At 40.1% G+C, this 26,711-nt stretch overlaps 1 protein-coding gene across 15 annotated transcripts in view; it reads right to left on the bottom strand.

Moving 5' to 3' along the window:
- Positions 1–26,711, bottom strand: part of ELAVL4 (ELAV like RNA binding protein 4) — a 159,493-nt gene that overhangs the window by 48,872 nt on the left and 83,910 nt on the right. For 11 of the 15 annotated variants that reach the window (XM_010356885.2, XM_030913779.1, XM_010356896.2 and 8 more), the window contains exon 2: positions 14,984–15,224. In XM_010356885.2, the coding sequence (XP_010355187.1) occupies positions 14,984–15,224 (241 nt within the window). Of the gene's footprint in view, positions 1–14,983; positions 15,225–18,335; positions 18,423–26,711 lie in introns of all 15 variants that reach the window. The other 4 variants (XM_030913781.1, XM_030913783.1, XM_030913780.1 and 1 more) reach the window with 1 other exon arrangement.

Genomic DNA, 26,711 nt, shown 5'->3' with positions numbered 1-26,711 from the left:
AATTCTTGGTTGGCTTACTCTTACATGAAACAAAGGTCTGGGTGTCAGATAGACAAGACATTCCACCCAGAGTGGATGCAAACCAACAGGTGATTCCAGCAATGCAGCTGATGTTAACCGCGAGGGTTTAGCAACAAAGGAGGAAGAGGTAGAAAAAATTATCAGGTTAATACTAATTACATACACTGTAATTAGCCTTTGGGCAAAATGAGACTTTCTGTGGGTGAAATGTCTGTGGGTGAAATGTCTGTGCGTGAAAGGAACTGCTATATTTAACACTAAGACAATGGCTTCTAAAACTCCCACCAGACACCATTCTTACAAAGGGCACGTAGAAGCTTCTGATACCATGTTGGGATTTAGATCAAAAGAGATAAGTTACGTGAGAGGGCTTGGCACAGAGTAATACTTCATAAACACTAACTGAATATAAATCCATTAAAACTGCCTTATTCAAAGTAAAAGACATTTATGGCTCTCACTCAAGGAGATCAGATAAATAACTTGTCCATTCAGTGATAAGTCGGGATGTCAAATGTTGGCTGAAGGACTTTGTTTGAAAACCTCTGTCAGCGTGTCCTTTCTGAAATAATGCTAAGGGGTTCTCTGGCCTTGGATCTACCACTAATATCTGTGTGAAATGCAGAAATGGACACCTCTGTCCTTATCATCAAGGAGTTCGCTGACAGTAAAGTGCCAGGCATAAAGCTCTCCACCATGTTCTAACAGCTTAGCTTGATTTCAACAAATGTTTAAAAAGAAAGAAATTCCCAGATCCATGAAGAAGAAAAAAACAAGAAACAAAAGTATGTTTTCCCTTTTCATTGCTATTTAATTTGCAGGTAGGAAATAAGGCAAAATAAAGATAAAAACTCAAGAACAACTCATGCAGAAATAGATCTTTAGGGTAGAAATTGCAGGCGAAAGTCATCTTCTTTGATTTTCTAAACAGCTGGGGATTCTTGGGAAATGGCTACACCAAGCAAGAATGACCAGCTTCATTACATGGAGTCAAGTACCTGGCAGATGTGAAAATGAAGGAGTGCCCAGGAATATGAGTGAGATTGCAAAATGTGAACACCTTCTAATGGCTCAGCTCTCCCAGGCAATGGAAAATGAAATGTCACCCTGACAGTCAGGACACCAAATGAACCCACAGTTTGAATCATATCCAGAATGTGCTCAGTACTCAATACTTTTCAAAAAAAAAAAAAAAAAATGTCTAGTGTGAGATGAGATCACCTTTGGGAAAGATTTTTAGATGGAATTCTTAAATGAATATTACACTTTGAAACAAGACTGAATACTGTCTCAAGATTTTTACCTAAGGTGTGGGATCTGGTCCCCAAAGCTGAACTGTAATTCCTGATATAACAACGGGACCAGTTGAAAATAAGACCAAGTCACAGAATACTTCTTTTTTTTTTTTTTTTGAGAAGGAGTCTTGCTCTGTTGTCCAGGCTGGAATGCAGTGGCATGATCTTGGCTCACTGCTGTAACCTCTGCCTCCCAGGTTCAAGCAATTCTCTGCTTCAGCCTCCCGAGTAGCTGGGATTACAGGCACCCACCACTATGCCTGACTTTTTTTGTATTTTTAGTAGTGATGGGGTTTCACCATTTTGGCCAGGCTGGTCTTAAACTCCCGACCTCGTGATCCACCTGCCTTGGCTTCCCAAAGTGCTGGAATTACAGGCGTGAGCCACTGGGCCTGGCTGCCATGGAGTACTTCTAAGGTCTCTTTTTACTGTGACAGTCTATGATTCGGCTTCTCAGATGACATCACACAGTCTTGCTTCTGGGATAATCTAGACACAGGACAGCAGTGCATAGTGGGGAGGGGAGTCAGACATCTGAAGACACATTTTCATTTTGGTACAAGTTGTACAAGTCTGGTTCTAGCTCACTGTGTGAGTAGAAAGCAGTGAGCTCCCGAAGTTTCACTAGGAGAACCAAAGACCCAAGGAAAAAAATGCCAAACAATTGTGTGTGGCTGCATGGATAGTCAAGCAGGAACACACTCTCATAGGTACACACATACACACATGCAGACACACACACACAGTATCTACACTTAATGAACTAGGCATATGACCCTGGAAGCTAGTACAGTATAGTAAATAAAAACAGAGGCTTTGGAGTCAAATAAACATTGGTTCAACTTTGCCACTTAGAAGCTGTGTGATCTTAGATAAGTTAGTTTCTTATCCAAGATCACACAGCTGTTTCCTTATCTATAAAATGGAGCTAATAATACCTACATCTCACAGAACTGCTGTACGAATTATATTACTATATGCCAGGTGTTGTTCTGGGCAGTGTACATAAATTAATGTTCACAATCATCCTATCAATATCCCTATTTTATAAATGATAAACCTGAGGCCCAGAGAAGTTAAGAATTTGCCTGTTATACAGCTAGTAAATGGTAAGGCAGAGATGTAGACATAGGGAGTCTAGCTCTTAATCACTAGACTATCCTGTCTAGCACAGTGCTGGATTAGCTTAGGCCCAAAATATTCCCTTAGCAGACACAGATACACGTATCCATATATACAAACACCCTATACCTCCACTTCCTCTCTGGTTTTTAAAATTTGATGTTTTGATTATTTTATTACATGGTGCCATTCCAATGGGCAACATGTGGACACCAGCTTCCCAAACACAAGGATCCTATGTGGCTGCTCCAGGAACAGAAGAACAAATTCAAGCTTGAGAAATGTTAGTTCATTCTGAATGATGACTCACAGCCGCTATTTTCACAAACAGCCTGCTAATTAAACTTTCTTATGAACTCTGCTAACCAATTTTCCCAATGCATGGAGGAAAAATCATTCTTTGTAGACCGGAATCCAAAATCTAATATTAACAGCACAAGTAGGATCTGTGGCATTGTAATTTGATCAGCTTGAGCATTAATAACAGTTAGACACTGATGTCTGAGAGAGTTAATCAGCTTTTGTTGAGATGTACATAGATAACTGAACAAAACATCTGGAAGGCAGACTAGGAAGGAAAGATAGCTTATCACAGGGGGTTTAAGTGTTTGTTTTACCCTCATAAATCCCCTGCTTACAATGTCCTATCTTATAGGTGACCACAGTAATACCCTGAATTTATCAGCACATTAGCAAATCATCTGATCTCACAACACACAGAAAGGTGTGAAAAGTCAGTATTATCTGCATTTTATGCACAACAACCTGAGGCACAGAATGACTTGATCCACCAAAAGTCCCATAGCTAGCCCGAGAACAAGAGCTTGGTGGATCCTTCCACTTTATTGTGTTACCACTCATAAAAGTGGCCTAATTTAAAACAAAATCTCAGAAATTATCCTGACATATTCAACTACAGACTGTCCCTGACTTACGATGGTTGGATTTATGATTTCTTGACTTTACAATGGGTTTACCAGAGTATTACATGCATTTTCAACTTATGATATTTTCAATTTATGATGGTGTATCGGGATATAATCCCATTGTAAATGGAGGAGCATCTTATTGAACTAAAGGCTTTCATTTACAATGTTGCAGAACCACTGAAATTGGTGTTCATTATTTCTGCATCTATTCCTGAGGCTTACTGGAATACAACCTACAGCCGCATTCGTGACTCAGGATGAAACAGCAAGAATGTGGGAAACCCTTTCTGTGAAGGTCTCTCGTCCCAACTGGCAGACAGACATGGGTATGCAGCCGACTTGGCCACTTGCTTGCTGTGTGATCTTAGGCTAGTCACGTTAAACTCCATGAGCCTTGGTTTCCTTGTCTAAATACCTACAGTAGATGTGGTTAGGATTAAATGAGATAAATATAAGGCAACACCTAACATCTGGCATCTAGTGCGTGTTTAGTAAATGTAAGTTCCCATTCTATTCTCCTGCCTTCTCAGATGCCATCTCCTACTTCCTACTTGGAATTACATAACCTAACATTGAACCAGGAACAGACATCCACCTTACCTCTCCTCCCGCTTTATCCATCTGTTGGCCCAGGGCTAACACCCTTGGTGAGAAGTGGTTAGGAGTTATGAGGTAGGAGCAACCCATTTATAGATTGCTTTCGTTTACAAAGTGCCTTCACATGTATCACCTGGTTTGAAGTCACAAGTACCATCCGAAGAAGGTAGGGTTAAGATTTATCTTCTCTACTGTATATTGAGGAAATGGAGATCCAAAGGGATAACATGACATACACAAGGTTTCAAATACATCTATCAAGTACAGGGGTGGGGAAGGCAAGGCAGGACTTTCAGTGAAGTCTGTCTCAATTCTGGTTATTCTGATGCACTGTGTTTGGTATTTGTGACCAGAAAGTGTTTGGGGGATGTGTGTGTGTGTGATTGTGTGTGTGTGTGCCTGTGTGCGCACATGCATGCCAGAAAAGTGTTTGGGGGATGTGTGTGTGTGCTGGGGTGTGTGGAGCTCTTGGGTAGTGCTCTCTCTCTTTTGTACTTAGAGGGCGATCTGTGTCCATTGACTGGTGAGGGGCACTGGGAAAAGCAAAGGTGGCTGAGGACTAGTTCCAGTTTCCACAGTTAGGACCAGGATATGAGAGTGACATTTGAGTTTCCTGTTTGTTGTCCAGCTCAGGGCTCTGGGCAACGAGGAACTAGACAGAACTCACTGCAGAAACCCTCACCAGAAAGACAGAAGCTGAAAACTGAAGTTCCTGCATGTCCAGACTTGGGGTCTGAAGGGAGAGGAAAGACTGAAGTGACTCAGAAAGCAGTAATACCCCAGTAATACCTCAGTTCAGGGCAGCAGGCAAGGAAGGCCTGCTTCAGACCACCTCCTCCATAGGGCACACTGTTTATACCTTATGTTAATAAAAACAAGAACTCCATTCAGGCAGCTTCTCTGAGTTACTGCCTGCCCTAGCTGTAAAAAGCAAGTCAATCAATCCAAAATGGACCCATGCAAGAAAGATGAGGAAAATTCCATGTATGTGATTCCAGGTTTTCTATCCAATCTTGCATGATAGTGGGCAAGTGTCTCCGCAATCAGAGGCCTGTCGATTCAGAGAAAGGGCTACAGGGCCAGTGGTGGGAAAGCGTGTGGGGTTGGGATTCTGGTAACCACTTGAGAAAGGAACCAAAGTTGTCACCATTCATGTTTCCTTGATGTAAAAAAACTCAAACTAGGTGGTCCGTTTGAGGCATTTAATCACATTTAATTTACTAATTTTCCTCTGGTCTCCTTTTAACCATTCTATATTAATTTACTTCTATCCTGTTTTAAAAAAATTTGATGGCTATTTCAATTTTAGTTTTTTCCATACTATCTAATAAGCCAATACAAATCATTTTTGATCAAAGTGAAATGTCAAAAAACAAGGCAGAGAGAGGAAGCAGGACAAAACACACACACACACATACACACACAAAGTACAACAACAACAAACCAGGCAAAGAAAAGAAGAGAGGAAGAAAGAGCAAGAAAAATAAGAAGTCAAGTGCTCTTGACTCGTCAAAGGAAGTACTGAGTACAAAAGCCTCTGAAAACAAACACAAAGGGCAAATATCAGGGATCGCTAAGTGTACATTTTATGCTTATACCACCAATAAAATTATTTAATCTGATTCCAGATGTTTGTGATGAGAAATTCCATTAGCGGCCATAGGAATTAGAGTTATTAACCTAGCTAGCTGTGTCCACTTTGTGTTTATGAGGCCTTGCATCTCACCAGACATTCAACTACAAAATAAGGGACACGCAGAAAACTAAACTTAGAAATCCGCAAGAACTTGAAGTAGGTGGAAAGCAAGTCACTGAGCAAATGGGTACATCACCTTAGAGAGATAAATAATGATTCTCAGATCACAGATGCCATGGGAAGTGTGAAAGCTGTCAACTTCCTTCTGTGTTAAGTAGAGTTAGTTACTAGTCAAGTAGAAGGAACGCAGACCTCAGAATCAGACTTGGGTTCAAATCTCAGCTCCACCACTTATTAACTGTGACCTTGGATAAATTACTTAACGTCTCTGAGCTTCAGATATTTCACTGACACAAAGGTGGTATCCTCACTTACCCGACAGAGTAGTCCTGCCTGCTCTATTCACTATCTCTTGAAGATGTCTGTATTAGGCAGCTTGCGCTACCATAAGAAAATACCACAGACTGGGTGGCTTAAACAACAGAAAATTATTTTCTCACAATTCTGGAGTCTGGAAATCCAAGATCAGGGTGCTAGCATGGTCGGGGTCTAGTGAAGGCTCTTTTTCTGGCTTGCAGATAGCTGTCTTCTTGCTTGTTGCATGTGTATGGAGAAAACTCCAGTCTCTCTTCCTTTTCCTATAAGAGCACTAATCCTATCAGATCAGGCCTCTACCATTATGGCCTCGTTTAACCTTAATTACTTCTGCAGAGGCCCTATCTCCAAACACAATTACATTGGGGGTTCGAACTTCAACGTAAGAATTTTGGGGGGACATAAACATTCATTCCATAACAACGTGTCTGAAGCTTGGCTCAGCTGCCTCCTCTGCATGGACTGGTCTCCTACAATCTAATCTCTGCCAAATTCAGGGCCAAGCTGAAGGCTCGCTTTTCTTTGACACTTGCTTAGAGAATCTCAGTCCATTGTCATCTTTTTCTCCTTTGAACACCCATAACTGATGTTGTCTTCATTCAGCACAGACAGTGGTAAGGTAACAGAAAGACCATAGACTTTGCAGTCAGATGCCCTAACCCCACTCACCAGCTGACTAATTCTAGGTCTTGGGTTGTGCATCTGCAAAATGGGAATAAAATCACTGATTAAGCAACACTGATATAAAGCTTCAATGAGATAACATCTGTAATATGCCTAGCACTGTAGCTGACACATAGTAGGCATTCCATCAAACCTCCAACTTCATTGTATCATTATGAATCCTTTTTCACTATTCTTCCAATGACATTAATAGCCAGGACCAAGGAAGGGTAAGATTGGGCCCTGGTGAAGAACAAAACAAAACAACCTCCACTCCCCTCTTGCCCCCAGCCACAAAACAGCAAAGGTAGATGTGTAGTTAATATGCATAATAAGCAGCCAGGTCCCCATCTCTTCCAGACTTTCATGAAGGGCTGTCATTTGTTCTGGTTTCCCTGACTCATTGGTCCCATAGCAACACATGGGCACAAACTAGGTCTTATCCATTTTGACCTCCTCACAGACAGTGATACAGAATTTCAGAGAAGGAAAGGAAAGGGAATAACATCTATTTGGTCTGAGAGAGTAGACACTAAATAAATACTGTTGGCTGATTGAAAATGTTTTACAAATGTAAAAACCTTATACAAATATATGATCTCTATCTGAATTTTATCTTCTCTCTAAACTAGAAATATCTTCTCCTATCAAAGCTCAATTTGGGGACTGTAGAAAAAACAAAAAGGCAACTTAAAGATTTTAGTTCTTACGAGGAATAAACACAGATACAGAATTTATCAGTTAAGAGCAGTCAGGGAGATGTGGAATGGGGGTGAAGGGGCAGATTGAAAAAAGAAATCACCACTACTACACCTCACAGAAGAGAAGAAGAAAATGAATTTCCCATTAACACATTTCAGAAAGCACTTTCCTCCTACCCTGAAGCTGATGAATTACATTTTTAGATAATGTGTGGAAATTTCAGTTTGACATTACCTTCCTCCTTAGTTCCTAGTCTCAATCAACCAGGCCATTCTACAGAGAAGGGAGGAGTGAGTGAGTGAATGTGTGGGGGTGTGTGTGTGTGTGTTGGGGGAAGAAGAGAAGGCTGCGTGAACAGGGAATTGGTCTTACGAACCAAACAGTCAGCTAAAGTACAGAAATAGAAAATTCTTAAAATACCCAGCCTGATTCACATCCTAGGTAAAAATCCTTTGAGACATCTCTCCTGGGATGTGAGAATACTTTCCTACGGTTATCTGAGTTCGGAAGCGGGGCAGAACTGTCTGATTTGGAAGGTAAGATGAAGGGGAACACAGCCAGGAGGCAAAAGGAAACCATACCTGGTCTGTAATCCTGACTACTGCCATTCTGGGAAAAAATTGTGTCGGAAGATGCATAATGTACCTGCACAAACCCTAAACCTCACAGCTCCACTCTACTGCCAACCTGCCCTAATTAGAAAGGATGGAAAGTCTCTGATTCCCCTTGATGAGTGTGTAAGAAGCACAATGATTACATGGTTTACTGTTTGCACTTAATGTTCTGACGTTCTTCAAGTTCCCCTTAATAAGGCAGACTCCAATTCTCCTGTTTTGTAACCCCATTAGGCTGCCAAATCTCCTCCATACCTAAAAATTTTCCACTCACCTCCAACAATAACCAACCCCCCTTCCCAAGTCAACAAATCAAAACTCTTTTATTCTTCTTTGTAAAATATGTATGACTGCAGGGAGGTGATAAATAAAATGACAGATGCAAATCTGCCTGATTTTCCTCTGAATTCAGGAGACACATCACATTGTAGTAAGCACATTTTCCAAATCAGCAGCAAAATATGCTGATAAATGCTACCATTTGCTGTACTCTTCCCATCACTAATGACTCTTCTTCTGATGTGCATATAGAAAAGTTCATTTAGCTAATCAATATCTTGGGATTTTCTTGGATATGCCTAAATGAGGCTGGGTTTTTATTATGCTTAAATTGTAGACAGCATCCATGTCAATACAGGGCTTGCACAATAAAGAAAAGGTGAATATACTGAAGAGTATTTCATGACAAGAGAATATCAGAAGTGAAAAAAAACACTCCAAGTCGTCTTCTTTGTTTAGCTAAGCAGTGACCTGTTTAATACAAAAAAATTATCTTTTTAATGCACAGTATGCTATTTTCCAAAACAAAAGATTCTGAGCTCTAATTATGTTTTCCCTGTACTAAAAAATTTAATTCCCTAGGTATACAAGCTGAGTTGGTTTGTAAAGGGTAGGAGTCAGTTTAGTATTTTGGGGTAAACTGCCAGAGATAAAGTATAAATTCGACAATTCACAATTAGGCAGTGCTGGGTTCAAGTACCAGCTCCCTTAACTTGGATGCTAAGTCACGTTGGCAAGTAATTCAATTACTCCTAAGTTCAAGTTTCTGCATCTGTAAAGTGGCCATCTTGAGGATTACATGAGACTCCGTCTACTGATCTCAGCACAATGTTTGGCACACAGTAAGTTCTCAAAAGCACTGGCCATTACGATTTTCCAAGATAACTTGATTTATTATTTAAATGAGCTACTATATTTAAAGCATTTTTATAGTGCCCAGTACACACATTAAGACACACATAAAAAATAAAAGCTGCTGCAGTTATTCTTATATGTCTGCTGGGTGTTGTAAGAAATTATGCCAATAAACTCACCTTGGGGCTGAATTCACATTTTGGGAGTAAGTTTAAGGAATTTTTATATCTTAGGATTTTTCAGAGCCTTTTATTGTTTATACAGTTATCTCAGAAGTAAAATTCAACCAAATTCCCATAGTGTTCCTATAAGTCCACTACATGAAAGTATATAAGGTACATTAAAACAATCCAGAGCCCTCACTCCCCTCTCCTCTTCAACCCAATAGACTGTACTCTGTCGTGACTCAAGGCCTAGATGCTCTGATAGATACTGTCGCCACTGCTGTGGTCCATGTCCCACATCTCTCCTACTGAGAGAGACACACACAGGATTGTTAGCACTTTCAGAAATTTGAGAAAGAACACAAGTTACCCAATGTTACTGCATCAAAACTGAGTTGGTTTCTTTAATTAGGTTGTAAATTCAGATACAAAGGTAGCAGCAAAATATCCACCCTCTTGTCCACAGTAGCAAAGGTTATTTATTTGGCCTTATTCTTTTTCCACTAAATGATATTAATTAAACCAAAGAGATGTATTATAAAGGAAGAAATGAAGACGTGGATTAGAAGTGGTGTTTAGGAAATGTTGTCTTTGTCCATTGGGGTAAAACTCTAACTGACTTAATTTGTTGCTATGCTTAACTTCATTTGGCCATGCTGCTTCATATTAGACCACTGCTTCCAAAGAGACACATTCCAGCTCTACTTCTTTTGTCCAAAACACAGAGGAACACAAAATGCTTTTGTTCTTTGACTAAAATTTTAGCTCTATTCCTTTGCCTTTCTTTCCTCTACCTAAATCCTTACCCTATCTTTTAAACTTTCCCCAACAGCTCCAGCTAACACCAACCTTACCTCTTCCAACCACCCATAGCACTTATGTATTAATAGCATGTTCCATATACTTGTCTCTTAGTAGATTCAGTTTTGTTATTGATAATGTTCAGTTTGGTCTGTCCTGTCCTCAAAAAATCCCCTTCAGAGCTCACACTTACTTGAAATGAATAGAAAACTACTCTTAAAAAGTAGACTGTGGCCGGGTGCAGTGGCTCACGCCTGTAATCTCAGCATGTTGGGAGGCCGAGGCAGGTGTATCACAAGGTCAGGAGTTTGAGACCAGCCTGGCCAATACCGTGAAACCCCGTCTCTACTAAAAATACAAAAATTAGCTGGGTGTGGTGGTGGGTGCCTGTAGTCACAGCTACTTGGGAAGCTAAGGCAGGAGAATCACTTGAATCCAGGAGGTGGAGGTTGCAGTGAGCCGAGATCGCACCACTGCACTCCAGCCTAGGAGACAGAGTGAGACTTCAACTCGAAAAAAAAAAAAAAAAAAGTACACTGCATGGATACACAGAGAGTGACATGAGGTAAAAATATAATTCTTTCTTATCACTGTGATGCAAATAATCACACAATGTAAATAGGCAGGTCAAAACTGTTTGCTGTCTTACACTGATTTCTTTTTTCTTTTCTTTTTTTTTTTTTTGAGACTGAGTTTTGCACTTGTCGCCGAGGCTGGAGTGCAGTGCAGCTCAATGCAACCTCCGCCTCCCAGGTTCAAGCAATTCTCCTACCTTAGCCTCCTGAGTAGCTGGGATTACAGGCACCCACCACCATGTCCAGCTAATTTTTGTATTTTTAGTAGAGACAGGGTTTCACCATGTTGGCCAGGCTGGTCTTAAACTCCCGACCTCAGGTAATCCACCTGCCTTGGCCTCCCGAAGTGCTGGGATTCCAGGCGTGAGTCACTGCACCCTGCCTAATTTCTTTCTAGAGATTTTTCTTTTTTTTCTTTCCTTATTTGTTTTGGGGTGGTAACAATATAAACACTTATAAAAATGCAAAAAAGGCAAAGAAATAATAATAATAATCCAGCTCTGCTGATTTGAAGACATACCCTGAGCCACCTAACCTTGCCTTGGTCAAGTCACATGTTTTCTCCCCTAAAATACTGATCACATAGGAACTTGCATTCAGTAAGGCAATCTCAATGTTTACAAAACAAAACCAAAATGGTAACAAAACAAAAAATAAAAATAAGAAACTAAATCAACTCCTTGGAGTCCATGGGAATAACATAATTTCTACCAGGTATTTGGTGTTCTTTGCCAGAGTTTCTAGGTTGCATGAACTCAGTGGGTCACATGCCACTTCCTTTTTTTTTTCCCAGCAGCAGAGACTGCAGGTAGATGAAGAAGAAAAACTAAAGACTTAGTTTCCAATGCCATCATGTGTCATGGATGTACACAAAAGCAACTCAGGATATGCCTTTCTTCTCCCTGGTACCTGGATTATCCTGATAAGTGTCCTTTCCCAGTTGGAAAAAGAAAAATGTAATGTCTCTGAGAAGATAAGTAACAGAGATGTCCAAAAGTATCTTAAAACTGGCATTTTCAGTAAATTTGGTTCTACTCTAAAGGAAGACAAAGGCTGAGTTATATCCCCAGAGGATGATAAATGTTGTTATCTTTGCCTTCCTTTATACACCTGAGTCTTGTTTAAAGCCATGGTGCATTAGATAGACTCTCCAGAGGGTGCCCAACAACCTCTGCTCAGAAGAACACAATGTTGCATTGGGTTATGAAGTGGGGGTTAGGCAGGGTCTTTACCCTGTACATGTCTCCAAATAAAATCATGCTTTTGGAAACTAGGGGTGACTCCCAGCTCCACCACCTGCTAATAACTGTGTTGCCTGGGGAAATCACTAAGCTTCAGTTTCCTCATCTAAGAAAATAGAAGCTGTTCTCCGTGTTAAATGAAATAGGGTATGTCCAGCACTTAGCAAGTATCCAGCACAGAGGAAGTGCTTGATAAATGGTGATGTTTATGTCCTCAGCACATAACACTTAAGTCCACGCCCAAATTTCTTCTATCTGTTCTCAAACGGAGAATTCATTGACAATTCACAGCCAGGGATGAATCTAGCCTGCTGGTAAGGCTATCAACAGAGTCACTTCCTCTCTCTCTAAAGAGATTTTAATGTTACAGAAGCCAGAACCTTCTAAGGGAATCCATTACATTCTCTTAGGGAGTGGTTGGGGCTGGAAAATCTTAATCTTGAATTCTTATCTCTTTGCCACCTCCCACCCCCCAATCCTCCCACTGGATATTTAGAACTCCTTGTAAACTTCACAGGATCGAGATGCATTGAGATCTGTAGGAGGTGTTGGAGGAAAAGGGGGGACTGGGATGTTAAAAATCAGGGCAACAAAAATACCCATGATGTCATTTACCCTGACTTCTGAACCACCAGCTGCAGCGTCTCCATTTGCCTAGTGTGATATACCTCACCTCTTCCAGTCTGCATTGTGACCTAACCCCAAATGTTGGCCTCGGGGAGGTCCTCCACTAGAGTGATTCCCACTCCTTCTCCATTTCCCCACAGCCCTATCTCTCCCTCCTTCTCTGCCTTTTAGCATAGCCAATTAAACCTGAACAACGGGTGGATGGAGGAAATATGCTGCATCTATGGAATGGTACAGCAGGGACTAGTTTCACTGTTAATTTAAAATGCTAGAATTAATTAGGTAGTGTAAATGAAGAATTTAATAAGCACTCTTTACAACCACAAGTTTTACTTTTATTAAACACTGCTACCAAATGAGGGCAAATATCTCTGGTCTCTCTCTATATTTCTCTGCCTCATTCCCATAAGGTCTCTACAAATAAAAATTTTTTGGGCCTGAATTTAAGAAGGATGCATAATTACAAATTTATGCCTGAATTGTATTTCTGCTTTCAACCCCATAAGTTTCTTCTTTAAGCTCAGATGCTACTGTATGTCTCTGCTTGTGCTGGAGAGGGTGCTAAACAAACCAAAGTTGACAATTTTGGTTTTGTATACCAAATTAAAGGCTGTCTTCGAAGCTGTCACTCCTATTCAAATCCACTCGGTGAACTACCAAATTAGCATTCTTTCAGTAAAGGAATCTGCTTGTTTAAACATGTGTCTTTAGAAAACAAGGAACAACACCATGAATCAGTACTTCTCAAAACTCTCACTACAGTTCTGAAGGAATTCTGAAAAGGTGATTAATAATATTCACTAATATAGCTGGCAGACTCTGTATTTTGAAGGTAAGGCTACACTAAAAATACATTTCCTATATAGGAGTAGGAGGAAGAATCATATGGTTAACTGGTTTTAATTTGGTTTGAATTATCATCCTATTACATAAAGATTATTCAGGAATCTAAATATTGGCTTTCTGAACGTATGGGAAATTCTGTTTAAGGATAGATGTTCCAGTGCTCTGGTACAAGATCATCAAAGCCTGGCCCTATTTGGAGAACTTGGTAGATATATTTTTTTCTGTTCTGGCCACTTTCCTTGAAGCATACTAGCTGTACTTATAATAATAGATGTATTTACTGAGGCACCACTAAGCAATAGACACTGTGCTAGATGCAATATATCTAGTCTCTCATTTAATCCTCACAATAAGCCCTTTGAGACAAGCATTATCTTACAATTTTTCAAATAAGAAAATTATATCTGGAACGTTATGAGACTTATATTTTGGAAAGTGGCAGTGGCATTTAAGTTTTATGATTTTGCAAACTACTTAATTTATAAGGGGAACAAATTTACATGTGAATTATGAGAACAGAAGAATATATATAATTACATGCACACATATAGAATGTATTCTCTGATTTAAAATAAAGATGATGTATATCCCTATTTTAATGACACAGCTTCCTTTTTTTAAAAAAAACTATAGGACAGTTGCTGATTAATTAAACTGTCTAGAGAAAGAAAACAAAAGTCAATAGTCAAAACTGACAAGTATTCAAAGTTGGATATGAATGATTTCAGGAGTGGAGTATCACACAGTAGCAGCTTCACTGCCATCGTTACGTAGCCTAATATATCTCTAAGAAAATATTCTCACTGCCAATAAGATTACAGGGAAACTTTCCCCCAAAGAATTATAGTGTCAGTGTCTGGCAAACATTTGGTTCTCAATGAATAGTTGTCAATTAGGAAAAAATCAGAACCTAAAAATCTCATGTATTGAAGTTGTACAGGGTGTTGATTCACTTTCAAATAAAAATTCCCTCACTTCTTAAAGAGCATCTTCAAAATGAACAGACAGATGACATAAAACAAAATCCTCAAATGCAGATCTTCATTAAGTATCTCCCTCCTACTGCAGAGTAGTTGTATTCCAGAATAATCTGCTATCCTTAGGGCCTGTTTCTCCCCAGGGACAAGGGCAGTTGTGTCAACCGTCCACACATCCACAGTGGCCCCCTTTAAAACACTTGTTTCAGGCACTTGGAAGAACACTGGGCACACACGAAGCAAATATTGAGAGGAGAAGAATACATGAACAAAACTAGTGTAAAGTATAGGGAGAGCAGAGTGTGGGACTGGAAACTATAGGACAAAGGGAGGGAATGGATGATTAAGAATAAAAGGAGACAAAATCAAAAGATCATTTTACATGAAGATGAAGATGTGCCAAAATCTTCATCTGCTTCCCAGCAGTAACAATCTACAATAAGGTCTTATGTGGTGTATGTGGTGTAAGTTTATGACTGTGTATCCGTGCCATCCTGCAAGCAGGGTACATGATATAGACACTCAGGTGCATCATCACACATGTGCATTTCTGCTAAGATCTGCACATCTAATGGAACAACATAGCTTCAAATCCTGTGCATACCTGTAATTTTGTCTCTCACAAGTTTGCAGGATTCTATTTCACCGATGCTCCCGAAGAGACTCCTGAATTCTTCTTGGGTCATATTCTGGGGTAAATAGTTGACGATGAGGTTGGTTTTGCTGTCATCTGTGGTTGCCCCTGTTTGCATGGGAGAAGGACAGTTTCTGTTGTTGCTGGAGGGTCCATTGCTTGTATTGGATGTCGGACCATTTGACACCTGAGGCTCCATGGTGCTAATTATCTAAATAAAAATAAAAACAATTGAAAAAGCCTTTTGAAATCTCAGACACAATCAAAGTCTCTTTTAAAAGTTTATTTATTTTTTTGAAAAGAAAGAGAAGATAAAGCAAGATGGAGCAAGAGACTGGGTTGTGAACACAGCCAATTTAGAAGCATGTTTTTAACCAAAATGTTAAACTCCCCTTTCTATTTTTAGGCCAGCCCATAGATTTTGAACACAGACTAGAATGCAGTAGGAACTCTCCCATTATTTTGTTAATGAAAAGCTAATTCCTGTTTTCATTACACAATCACTCTCAGAAATGTATACTTAAGCCACACCAAATTATAATTAAAATGTAAAGTAATAATCATGATTAAAATTATAGTTCCATTAAAGCTGAAAAAGCTAAATATAGAGGACTACACTCACAAGATCAAATACAGTACCTGTTTATTAACTATCTCATAAAATAAAATGACATTAAATTAAATGGGGTTGTTCAATATGGGAAGGGTTTAAATTTTCACTGATGCTTAATCACTGATCAGACTTTAGATTTTTATAGATACATGCTAGGGAGCTGCAAAGTCCTCTAAGGCTTTTTTTTTTTTTTTTTTTATCTAGCCATTCTGTTATTGTTTCTCCCAGACCTCTAATAAAACAAAAAACATGGAGGCAAAGTTTTCTCTAGGTCTCCACCTTAGGTCCGGCACCGCCTGAGGCTGTCCACTCACATATTACTCAAAAAGGACTTTCTCTTGATTAAAATATTTAATTAAACAAAGATTTTTGGCTGGTGTGAATGTTCTAGGCAGCATGCATGAGAATAAAGAAATGAATGAATCCCTATCTTCAAGGAGCTAATAGCCTATAGAGGACACAGACAGGTAAACAGCTGGTGTAGGGCAATGACCATGCAATACAGAAGCAATTACTTCTGCTTACAGGATAGGGAGATTCAGGGAAAGTTCTGAGAAGATGCTAGAATAGGGTTTTATAAGAAAAATGAGTTTAAGCTCATGAAGTCAGGTCATGAAGATGCCCTGTATGGGATGACAAACATGGAGAATTGAAAAATTGCAGAGCCGGGAGGCACCTAAGGGAACAAAATCTAGCTCAACACTCTCACATTGGACATGAAGCCCAGAGATGTCCAATTACTTCTCTGTTATCATAGAAAAATGAGGGCAAAGTCCAGGCCTGCACCCGGGTTTCCTGGCCCCAAACGCAGCCCATAATTTGCAACTTTCCATTTTGTCTTATCACCATCCTCTATTTGTCCATTATAAAATGGCTTCCATCTCCTCAGAAATTGATCATCAACTCTTTGGAAATGAAATCATGCTCTGCCACTTACTAGCTGTGTGACCTTGGGCAAGGGACTTAAACCCTAAGAGCCTTCATTTTTCTCATTTGAAAAATGGGAACAATGCCACCTGTCTTGCAAAGCGGTAAGGACCGATCCAGTGATATGACTTATGTAAAGCACCAGAACAGAGGTGGGCACATAACCACAGTCACTGATGTTTATTAGTTAGTCTGCCAATCATCCAATGTGACTTCTCTCATTGTCTCCTCACAAGAAAGCAATGAGGCATATTCCAATATTCTTTACATCTTATAGATGACGAAACCAAGGCATAGCAGACATCTGATAACTAGTAGCTTCCATTATTATTACCATTTGCCCGCTCAGAGGATTTAGGGGGGAAGCATTTTCATTTACTATAACATACATATAAAAAAGTGTATGAATCTTAAGGGTACAACACAAAGAATGTTTACAAAGTGAACACAATTCACAACTGGTAGCTACCTTTCAGATTACAATACAGAACATGACTGGCACCCCAAAAGCCTTTCTCAGGTTCTCACCCCTGTCACTTACCTCACCCCTCAAAGGTAACCACTATTCTGAATTCTAGTCCACAGATTTGTTTTACCTATTTTTTTCACCTTTATATACATGGAATCATACAACACATACTCTTTTGTGCCTTTTCATACATGTATGGAGTGTCATCTGCTCTGTTACGTGTAACAATACACTGTTCTTCCCACTGCCATAGCAATTTCCATTGTATGGAAATATTACATTTTATCTATCTGTTGATGAATATTTGGATTGTTTCTAATTTTGAACTACTATAGATAATGCTGCTATGAGCATTATGTACATGTCTTTTGGTAGAAAAATGTACATAATCTATTGGGGATAGTCCTAGGATTCTATTTTTGGGGTCATAGGGTGTAGGTATATTCAGCTTCCGTAGATACTGCCAACAGTATTTCAAAGTGGCTGTATCCATTTATATTCCCACCAGCAGAGTATGAAAGTTCCAGTTGCTCCACATCCTCATCAATGTTCAGAAACCATTTTTTGTTTTTGTTTTTGTTTATTTTTCATCTGAAGCAGAGTGGCATAGTAAAAATGGAATGAGTGTTTGAGTCAAGACAACAGATGATTTAAAATCCGAGTTCTAGGCCAGGTGCGGTGGCTCATGCTTGTAATCCCAACACTTTGGGAGGCCGAGGTGGGTGGATCACCTGAGGTCAGGAGTTCAAGACCAGCCTGACCAACATGGAGAAACCCCGTCTCTACTGAAAATACAAAATTAGCCAGGTGTGTGTGTGGTGGCACATGCCTGTAATCCCAGCTACTTAGGAGGCTGAGGCAGGAGAATCACCTGAACCTGGGCGGTAGAGGGTGCAGTGAGCCAAGACTGCATCACTGCACTCCAGCCTGGGCAACAGGAGTAAAACTCCATCTCAAAAAAGAAAAAGAAAAATCTTAGTTCTACCACTTATTAGCTGTGTGATCTAAGGCAGGTTACTTCAATACTCTGAGCCACAGTTTCCTCTTCAGCAAAACTGGAATAAAAAGCTTGCCATGCAGGGTTATCTTAGGATGAGAGATAATGTACGTTAAATGTCTAAAATACAAAGGGCCCAGAGGCATCATAACGATTATTCCTCATCATGCCCCAAGTAGGTGAGTGTTACTCTAATTCTTTCATCTTCTGATGGTCACAAATGATAAATGAAACAAAAAGGAAAACATGAAAGCCTCAAGAGAAGCCAAGGAAATAAAGCAGACTGAGAAAGATGGGAGCATCTAAGATTCTTTACCATCATGTAAGTAATTTAAGTGGCTCCACTTCTCCCATCACCAGAATTTTCTTCTTGGCTTCAGGTCAACTTTAGGATTCTAGAAGGCTGGTCCAGACAGCAAGGAGAAAGCAAAAAGCTTCTGAGAAGAATCTTAAATCAAGCTCCCCTCAGGACTGATAGAAGTTGTACCCAGCAAAGCCTACTCAGCCGCTTTGCCTTCGAGGCAAGGGTCCAGGAAAAGAATCAGGGAGATGGGCCCCAGGGAAGGAGGCATGCTAAAGGAGATGGCATTATAGAGCATCCTCACAACTCCTGGCTAGGAGGCAGGTTTCAGTTCTGCCAAGCTGTGGGCCTTCTGGGTCTTTGCAGTGCCTCCATTTGCTGTGTTGTCTCACTGCTTCACTGAGTCAGGTGTCCAGGCAACAAACATAAGAAGCACTGCCAACTCGATAATGAACATGAAAATCAGAATTTATATATTCAGGAGGCCTGACCTCTATGTTTGATTTAATGGCAAAACCCCCCCAGCCCTACAATCTTTAGAAACCCTTCTCTGTTCTCTACCTTTCTCAGGTTACCCTTCTTTCAGCTGCCCGACAAACACCTAGAAAATACCCCACAACAAGGCAGCTTATTTAGTGCTAATGATGGAGTATGTGGAAGAATTTCACGCTGAGATTCTGTGGGACCAAAACTCTTAAAGGTCACCTGACAGTCAGGTTCATCTTTCATTTTCAGACACGTGGTGAGAGCCACTGCTTGTCCACGTGAACATCTCACAGGTCCACCTGCTCCAGGAAAGCCTGTGAAGTAACAAGGCTGCAGCAAAGTAATTTCAGTCCCCCCATCAGCTTTGTGGCTCTCCTTACATTCTATGGGGATTTCCCAATTTATGTTGACTCCTGGAGGTGAGTTCTATCTGTAGATTAGACAGCCCAACTGGTCCCCACTAGCTTCTAAAAGGAGTCATGAGATACAATGTTCACTACTGAGCTACTTCAGCTGACCACATCTGAAAATCAGGCCAAGCCATTCTCATCCAATGTAGATAGAGCTCTCTTTGCTCTGCATCTACGCTACACAGTTATTCTTTTGTGTATCCAGAAGGAACAGATGAAAACACACAAATGGACACATACAAAGAGAGTTTTCTCAATAAAAATGTACAGTCTGAAAGCTGAGAAACATTTGCAAATGTGTTAATATACATCCTATAATAAGACCCCTCACGGGTCTTAATGATGCATCTTAGGATGCAACACAGGCTGAAAAAAAAAATCAGAAATGTAACACTTCAGAATCAAATCTAATATGTGAATGAACCAAGAGGATTTTAAAACATTACCTGGAAAATAAGAGAAGTTGCCAAGATGTAAAGATATTAAATGCATGAATATGAAACTACAGCATTTTAAGGTTATGCGACAGACCTCAAAGAGAGGACACCTGTACTGTCTATTTGGGAAACAGAGGGACAGACTAGGGGTAGAAAAAATGTGTGTTGTTGGAAAGCACATCCTCCAGTAAGTACAGAGGCTGGCTGGGAAAATCAGAACACTTGATTCCTCAGGCTAACGCCTTTGATATTCTAACAGCACAATTTTCATTGCAAATAAATATATCAGTTACTCAAGTGTGCATATGTACTTTAATGAAACATTCTGTGTGGGTCTCACAGCCAACTTTGCAGCTGACCAGGTTCCAAGCCCCTGACTTGCCCTCTTTCCTCATTTGAATAGCAATTAAGAACAGAATTACAGTCAGCATCCAGGATAGAGCATTGAGGAGGTTCAGTTGACTTCAAACTCTAATGGTTGTACAAAGCACTACATTAAATCTTTTATGTTTCTGTGATATATTTTAAGAAACATTATACAGGCAGAAAATTTCAGGCATAAACTATTAGAGCGGTGCACAATAACGTAGGCACTCAAATCCTGTCATTGTAAATGTCGATGGTTTGAATGACTAATTACTCACACTCAACACATTAACCTCACCCCTCCCACCACTCTTTTCTGCAAAGTATACAACAAAAGCAAGAGGGAAGGCTTCAGATGTGCAGCTGCTGGATCATCACCATGGTCGTTTATCTCTGCAGAGGGGAGGTAAGGAGTGGAGGCTCAGCCAGCCTCCTGCTCCTGGAAAATAAAAAGCCACCCCTCTCTTCCACCTTTCTCAACACAATCCAGGCTCCTTTTGTCTACCCAAGTTAACTGTAACACTACTTCCTGGATATGTCAGGTCATACGCACATTTAAAAAGGGTTTATTTCCACTATGGCTAGATCTGGGTATGTTAGACAAACAGAGATGGAGCCGAGATCTGTGCTGGACTCTGGGGATACAGAGATAACAAAGACAAAGAGCAGGCCCTTCTTGAGTTCACAGTGTGGATGTGCAACAGAGAACATTAGGGACCATGAAGCCCAACCCTGTCATTTTAAAGTGGAGGAAACTGAGGACCAGAAGAGGGAAATGACTTGCCCAAGGTCACACTGCTAGAGTCAGAGATGGGATCGGAGCCCAGGTCTACAGATTACCTCTCTTGTGTATTCTTGTGACAATATGGGCATGTTCATTTGGATGAGGATTTACTTGTCCTCTTGGGCAAGGACTAATGGGTGGCCATATTACAGAAATGCACTTGAACAGGGAGGGTGTGGTGGCTCATGCCTATAATCCCAGCACTGTGGGAGGCTGTGGTGGGAGGATCACTTGAATCCAGGGCTTTGAGACCAGCCTGGACAACATAGTGAGACCTTGTCTCTACAAAAAGCAAAAAATAAATGTAGCTGGGCATGGTGGTCAGCTTGCCTGTAGTCCCAGCTACTTGGGAGGCTGAGGTGGGAGGATGGCTTGAACCTGAGAGATCGAGGCTGCAATGAGCTGAGATTGTGCCACTGCACTCTAACCTGGGAGACAGAGTGACTCTGTCTCAAGAAAAAAAAATGCACTTGAACAGACGTGTGGAGACTACCTCCATACTTTTCTGAGTATAGCACTTCACAGTTCATAAAAATTCATGACCTGAACTCTGAGGTCCACAGCACAGAGATCACATCTGTTTTGTTTATTACAGCATCTCCTGAATGTAGAACAAAGCCTAATAATTGGTACGTACTAGATAAAGGACTGCAGAATGAATGAAAGTCCTTACCTGTCCATTAGCTTAGTGGATCCCTCAAACAACCCTGTGAACTAAAGGCCAATAAAGTGGTAATATCATCCCCATTTTACAGATAACAAAAGAGAACAGGACAGATAAGCAACCAGTCACCTATTGAGCACCTATTATATGCCAGGCATATACTTAAATATTATTTCAAATGCAGATATTTTTTCAATTTTTAAAATTGTGGTAAAATACACATAACAAAATTTGCCATCTAAATCATTTTAAAGTGTACAGTTCAGTGGTATTAAGTACATTCATATTGCTTTGCAGCCATCACCAGAATTCTTGTCACCTTGTAAATCTGAAAGTATATACCCATTAAACAATACCTCCCCAGTCCCCTAGTTTCCCCAGTTCCTGGCAACTACCATTCTACTTTTCATCTCCACATCAAATGTAGATTTTAAGAAGCACTCATTAGCCAGGAGTGGTGACTCATGCCTGTACTCCCAGCACTTTGGGAGGCCGAGGTGAGCGGATCACCTGAGATCAGGAGTTTGAGAACAACCTGGCCAACATGGTGAAACCCCATCTCTACTAAAAATACAAAAATCAGCCAGGCATGATGGTGGGTGTGTGTGCCTGTAATCCCAGCTACTTGGGAGGCTGAAGGGGGAGAACCGCTTGAACCTGGAAGGCGGTGGTTGCAGTGAGCCGAGACCATGCCACTGCACGCCAACTCGTGCAACAGAGTGAGACTCCACCTAAAAAAAAAAAAAAGCACTCATTCAAGCAGGAGGGTTAAACCTTTGGCTGGCATGGGTCTACTATTGAATACTTTGGCCCTATATCCTCAGAAAACCTATTGAATGCCTTGGCCCTACGTGCTCAGAAAAATGTACACGCATACAGCATTTTACGTTCACTAAAGCCAATCTATTATCTCCAGATTGAACGTTCCCAAATTGCTCCTTCCCATTCAAGCCTGCAGCATTTTTGGAGCACCTCTGTGTAGACTAGCACTCCTTCACTTCTTGGTAGGTAGGTTTAGAATACAGCCTTACCCCAGCCCTTCCACTGACCTAGCCTCTACCCATTACCTACCTCACACCAAGGTGGCTGAGAACTGTTAATTAAGTATGTTGGCAGCACATAGTGTCTATCATTTTCACTCAGCCCCTCCACACCTTCGTCTCAGCCCTATTTAATGAGTCAAAAGGAAAAGAATAGAACCTGGTGGTTCAGGGCAGCCTTTGCTCTTACTGGTATAAAAAGGACTCAATGAGAAATGTACATGGAGCACTCCGCACTATTCCTGGCATGGTAATCCCTCCATAGATGCTAGTGGTGACTGATACTAATATTATTAGAAGAGAACAAGGAGAAAGATAAAAACCAATACCTAAGAAACTAGGTTGGGAGTTAGACAAGAAAAGCTGATTAGCAATTAATCAAAAGTGAAACCTTTCCTTCCTCTCCAAATCACTCTTTTCAAACGATTTCTTGCTCTCAGAATTCATTAATTTACTAATCAAACAAATATTTATTGATGAAGGGTCCACATGTCAGAGGACAGACAGCAGCATGTCCTGTGACCAGGAAAATCTTTAACGTATATTAAGCAAGACTATTCTAAAATCGAAAAGTGTATGGATGTACTAAAAATGTATTTAAAGCTCCCTTAAACTTTTTTTCCTTCCCTTCCCTTCCCTTCCCTTCCCTTCCCTTCCCTTCCCTTCTCCCTTCCCCTCTCCCTTCCCTTCTCCCTTCCCTTCTCCCTTCCCTTCTCCCTTCCCTTCCCCTTCCTTCCTTCCTTCCTTCCTTTTTTTTGACTGGGTCTCTCTATGTTGCCCAGGCTAGACTTGAACTCCTAGGCTCAAGTGATCTTCCCACCTCAACCTCCTGGGTAGTTGATATTTATTCCATTAGCTCATGACTTTCTTACACCTCCTTCCATCTTCCACTCTTCAAAAAGCTTTAATTTTCTCAAGTTTGGGGCAATCAGGCTAGAGTTACAGGATTGATCCTCCTCCTCACAATGGAGGAGAACCATTGTCGCTACCGTAGTCTTCTCACCACCCTGCCAACCAGACCATATTGTGTCCTTGTCCTAATATTTTCCCTTAAAGTGGTAGTATAAAAATAAAGATGGAAAGTCCCCCAACTGTTCCTCCCCATTCAAGCCTGTGACATTTTTGGAATACTTCAGTGTAGACTAACACTCTTTTACTTCTTAATAGCAAGGTTTAGAACCCTGTCTTACCCCATTCCCTCCACTTTACCTACCCACAACCCCACTTTATTGTTTTGCATTTACATATTTTAATCTAGTTAACCTACACTTACTTTCAGGATTTACTTCATGAGGAAAATCAAAGGCTACAACTTTACATTACAGGAACCTGCCCTGATATAGAACTCACTACTGACATTCATCATCTAAGAACCCAGTGCAGGGTCCTTGTACACCTGTCACCATACTTTTGGCAGTCCTTAACTCCTGGTTTTCTGGCGGAGATATAGCCTCACTGCTCAATTCATGCAAAAAGATCAAGAGGAAAGAACCAAAGAAGGTCACAGGAACATGATGTTTCTTTTACAAATACCCTTTCCCTCTACTTTCAGCCACTTTTAAATGTCAGTATTCCCAGAAATGAGAAAGATGTTAAAGGAATGTACCAATTGCAAACATGTCTCAGGTGTGTACATCTGTGACTCACACATGCATTTTATTAAATATTTTAATGAGTATGTAAAGGTGTTTTCTTTTACCATGCTGGAAGGACTTTTGAAAATATATGTATAAAGCTAACCCTTATGTAATAGAACAAGCTCTCCCAGGTGCATGAAGAATAATGTTTACCAAGGGCAGTCACTGAATTGAACCATTAAAGAAATAGATTTAAATTATTAATGAGAACAAAAATAAAAGTCCTAATTCTCTTTGTAGGCATTTCCCACTTAACCCTTGTAAAATTCTGGCATGCAGTATGTTAGACTCTGGTGTATGCAGGAGCCCAGACTATTGCATCTCACCCGTCTTCCCAAGCCTGAAAAACAAATTCCCAAAGTTAGAAAATTACACAGCAGGCTCTGTGTTCCTGAAGACAGACATTTTTTTTTTTTTTTTGTAAAATTCCTCACTTCTCTTGTTGCTCCTTAAAAGATACTAAAAATGTCCTTACAACACCCCAATTTCATATTTCTTTAAAGTGTCTTAGATCAGCTCATAAAATCTATTCTCTCCCTTCCTTCTTTTCAAGAGGCTTTAATTCGCTCAAGTCCCTTCAGGTTAATATTTTTTTTGAAATGCAACACTTTCCTGGTTATGATTCAACTGTGAAAGAGACATATGTTATTAATGGGACCCAAGAGGAGGGCTGAGACTGACGATCTGATAACTCTAGGAAAAGGGAACTTGGAAATACCACCCTTCCAACCGAATTACAGGTGATGGCTCACAAAGACCACTGGACTAGGGGACTGTGGTTAAAGACTGCACTCATGTTCCCCAAAGCCATTCATACTGTGCTTCTGTAGATCCTGCCAGAAGGTAACTAGAAAACTCTAGAAAAAAATACTTAATTCCATCCAAGAAACACATGCTGACAACTTAATAATACCTTTGGGCAGATGCACAAATAACCTGAAAGACCTATTTACTCTGGGAAGTTATGTGGTAATAAATTCTCAGCATATCCTTAAAACAAGTGTATTCAATTCAACACAAGTTCATTGAATGCTGTTGTAAGCCAAGGCATTCTTCTAGAAGGTGGGAAAACAAAAATAATTTGGTCCCTATCTGTAGAGGGTTCAAGCTGGGAGGATGGCAGAGGAGGGCAGGCAAACAAATAATTCATTAAAATCACTTGTATATCCCTTTCTTTTAAGCAGTCCCCTTCAGAGTTTCTCAAATGACATCCCCTCTTCAGCAAAAGCATATAAATTGTATATACTCAGACTAATCCTACCTGTTTTGATACTGAACTGACAGTCCTATTCCTGGTATAAATGCCTACATTCTAAACAAATGACTTGTTTATTTGTCAACTCTTTGTTTTGTTTCTACAGTGAGAATATAGCGCTTTATAATCTAAAAGGAAGTTATATTTGTAACAATTAGGTAAGCGTGAGGCATCCCTTCTTTCAAACAGCATCTTCTGCTCTGGAGATGAACACCAGGCATGCCAAAAGTATTCTCAGTGGTGGTAGTCAGGGTTTTTAAAAAATCAGCAGCCATTGGAGAGAACAAGAGGCATTAATACTTAAAATAGCAGGGCCAGCATGGATATGAAAAGTATAATCAAAATTTAATTTCTCATAGGTATTATTCTCAAATTCATAGAAATCCAAGTTTTAATCTTCTTCCCCAGACACATCACACACATTTCCCCTCCTTAATAAATACTGGCCTCCTTTACATTTTACAGTGTTTCTTTAGAGCTTCGTTTTGGGCCTAAGATGATTTCCTGGTGTGTCCATCCTGATGCAGTTCTGACAAGACCCCTGGGTATGTGGTTTTAACCAACTTTTACAGCAAACTATCCAGAGCTGAGGGACAGTTTGATCATTCAGTACATTATAAAGATGAGGGCACCTTTCCTTCATCCCCCACAATTCAGTTCTCTTTTCCAAAATGGCCAGTAAATAAATAAATACAGTATCATTCTTTCAATAAGCTTTCTTTGTTTAAGTCAGATTTGAAAAACACAAATGTTTGCACTTTAATAAAAATACAATTTTGTGGGCAAGCTTGGCTTTCCTGCAAAAGTATCAGCTCTAATAAAAAAGAAAATCGATTGGAAAATAATTCCTTCTCATTCTGCTCCCTAAGTCCCTCTGAACTCTGAAGGTTTAATGTGGACAAAATAACTAAAATGCCTAATAATAATCTCTGGATACCTGTTGGGATGGGAACCAGTTGTGATGGGAAATACGTTATCTTCATCTTCCACATAAAGAACAGCCTTTCTCATAATTAATGAATCATTTGAAAAACTGCCCACAAACTGATTAAGCCAGACTTATCTTCCCAATTAAATGCATAAACAATAGCCAATGGCACAATTCATGTAAACATTAGTATTGCATATTTATAAAATGCCTGGCTAGTGGCTCAGTCGTAGCAAACTCTTGAGGTTTAGCTGTAAACAGCAATGTGCTATTCTACACATGTATCATGATCTAAAGCATTAGGTCACATCTCTGAAATTAAGTTTTATGCACACTCAGATTAAATTCTTCAGAAATCTACATAGAAATATATTTTATTTTGAA

The sequence above is a fragment of the Rhinopithecus roxellana genome, chromosome 12 (genome assembly GCF_007565055.1).
Source record: "Rhinopithecus roxellana isolate Shanxi Qingling chromosome 12, ASM756505v1, whole genome shotgun sequence".
NCBI lineage: Eukaryota > Metazoa > Chordata > Mammalia > Primates > Cercopithecidae > Rhinopithecus > Rhinopithecus roxellana.
Note: the sequence above shows the minus strand (reverse complement) of the source record. Positions and strands in the feature narration are given on the sequence as shown.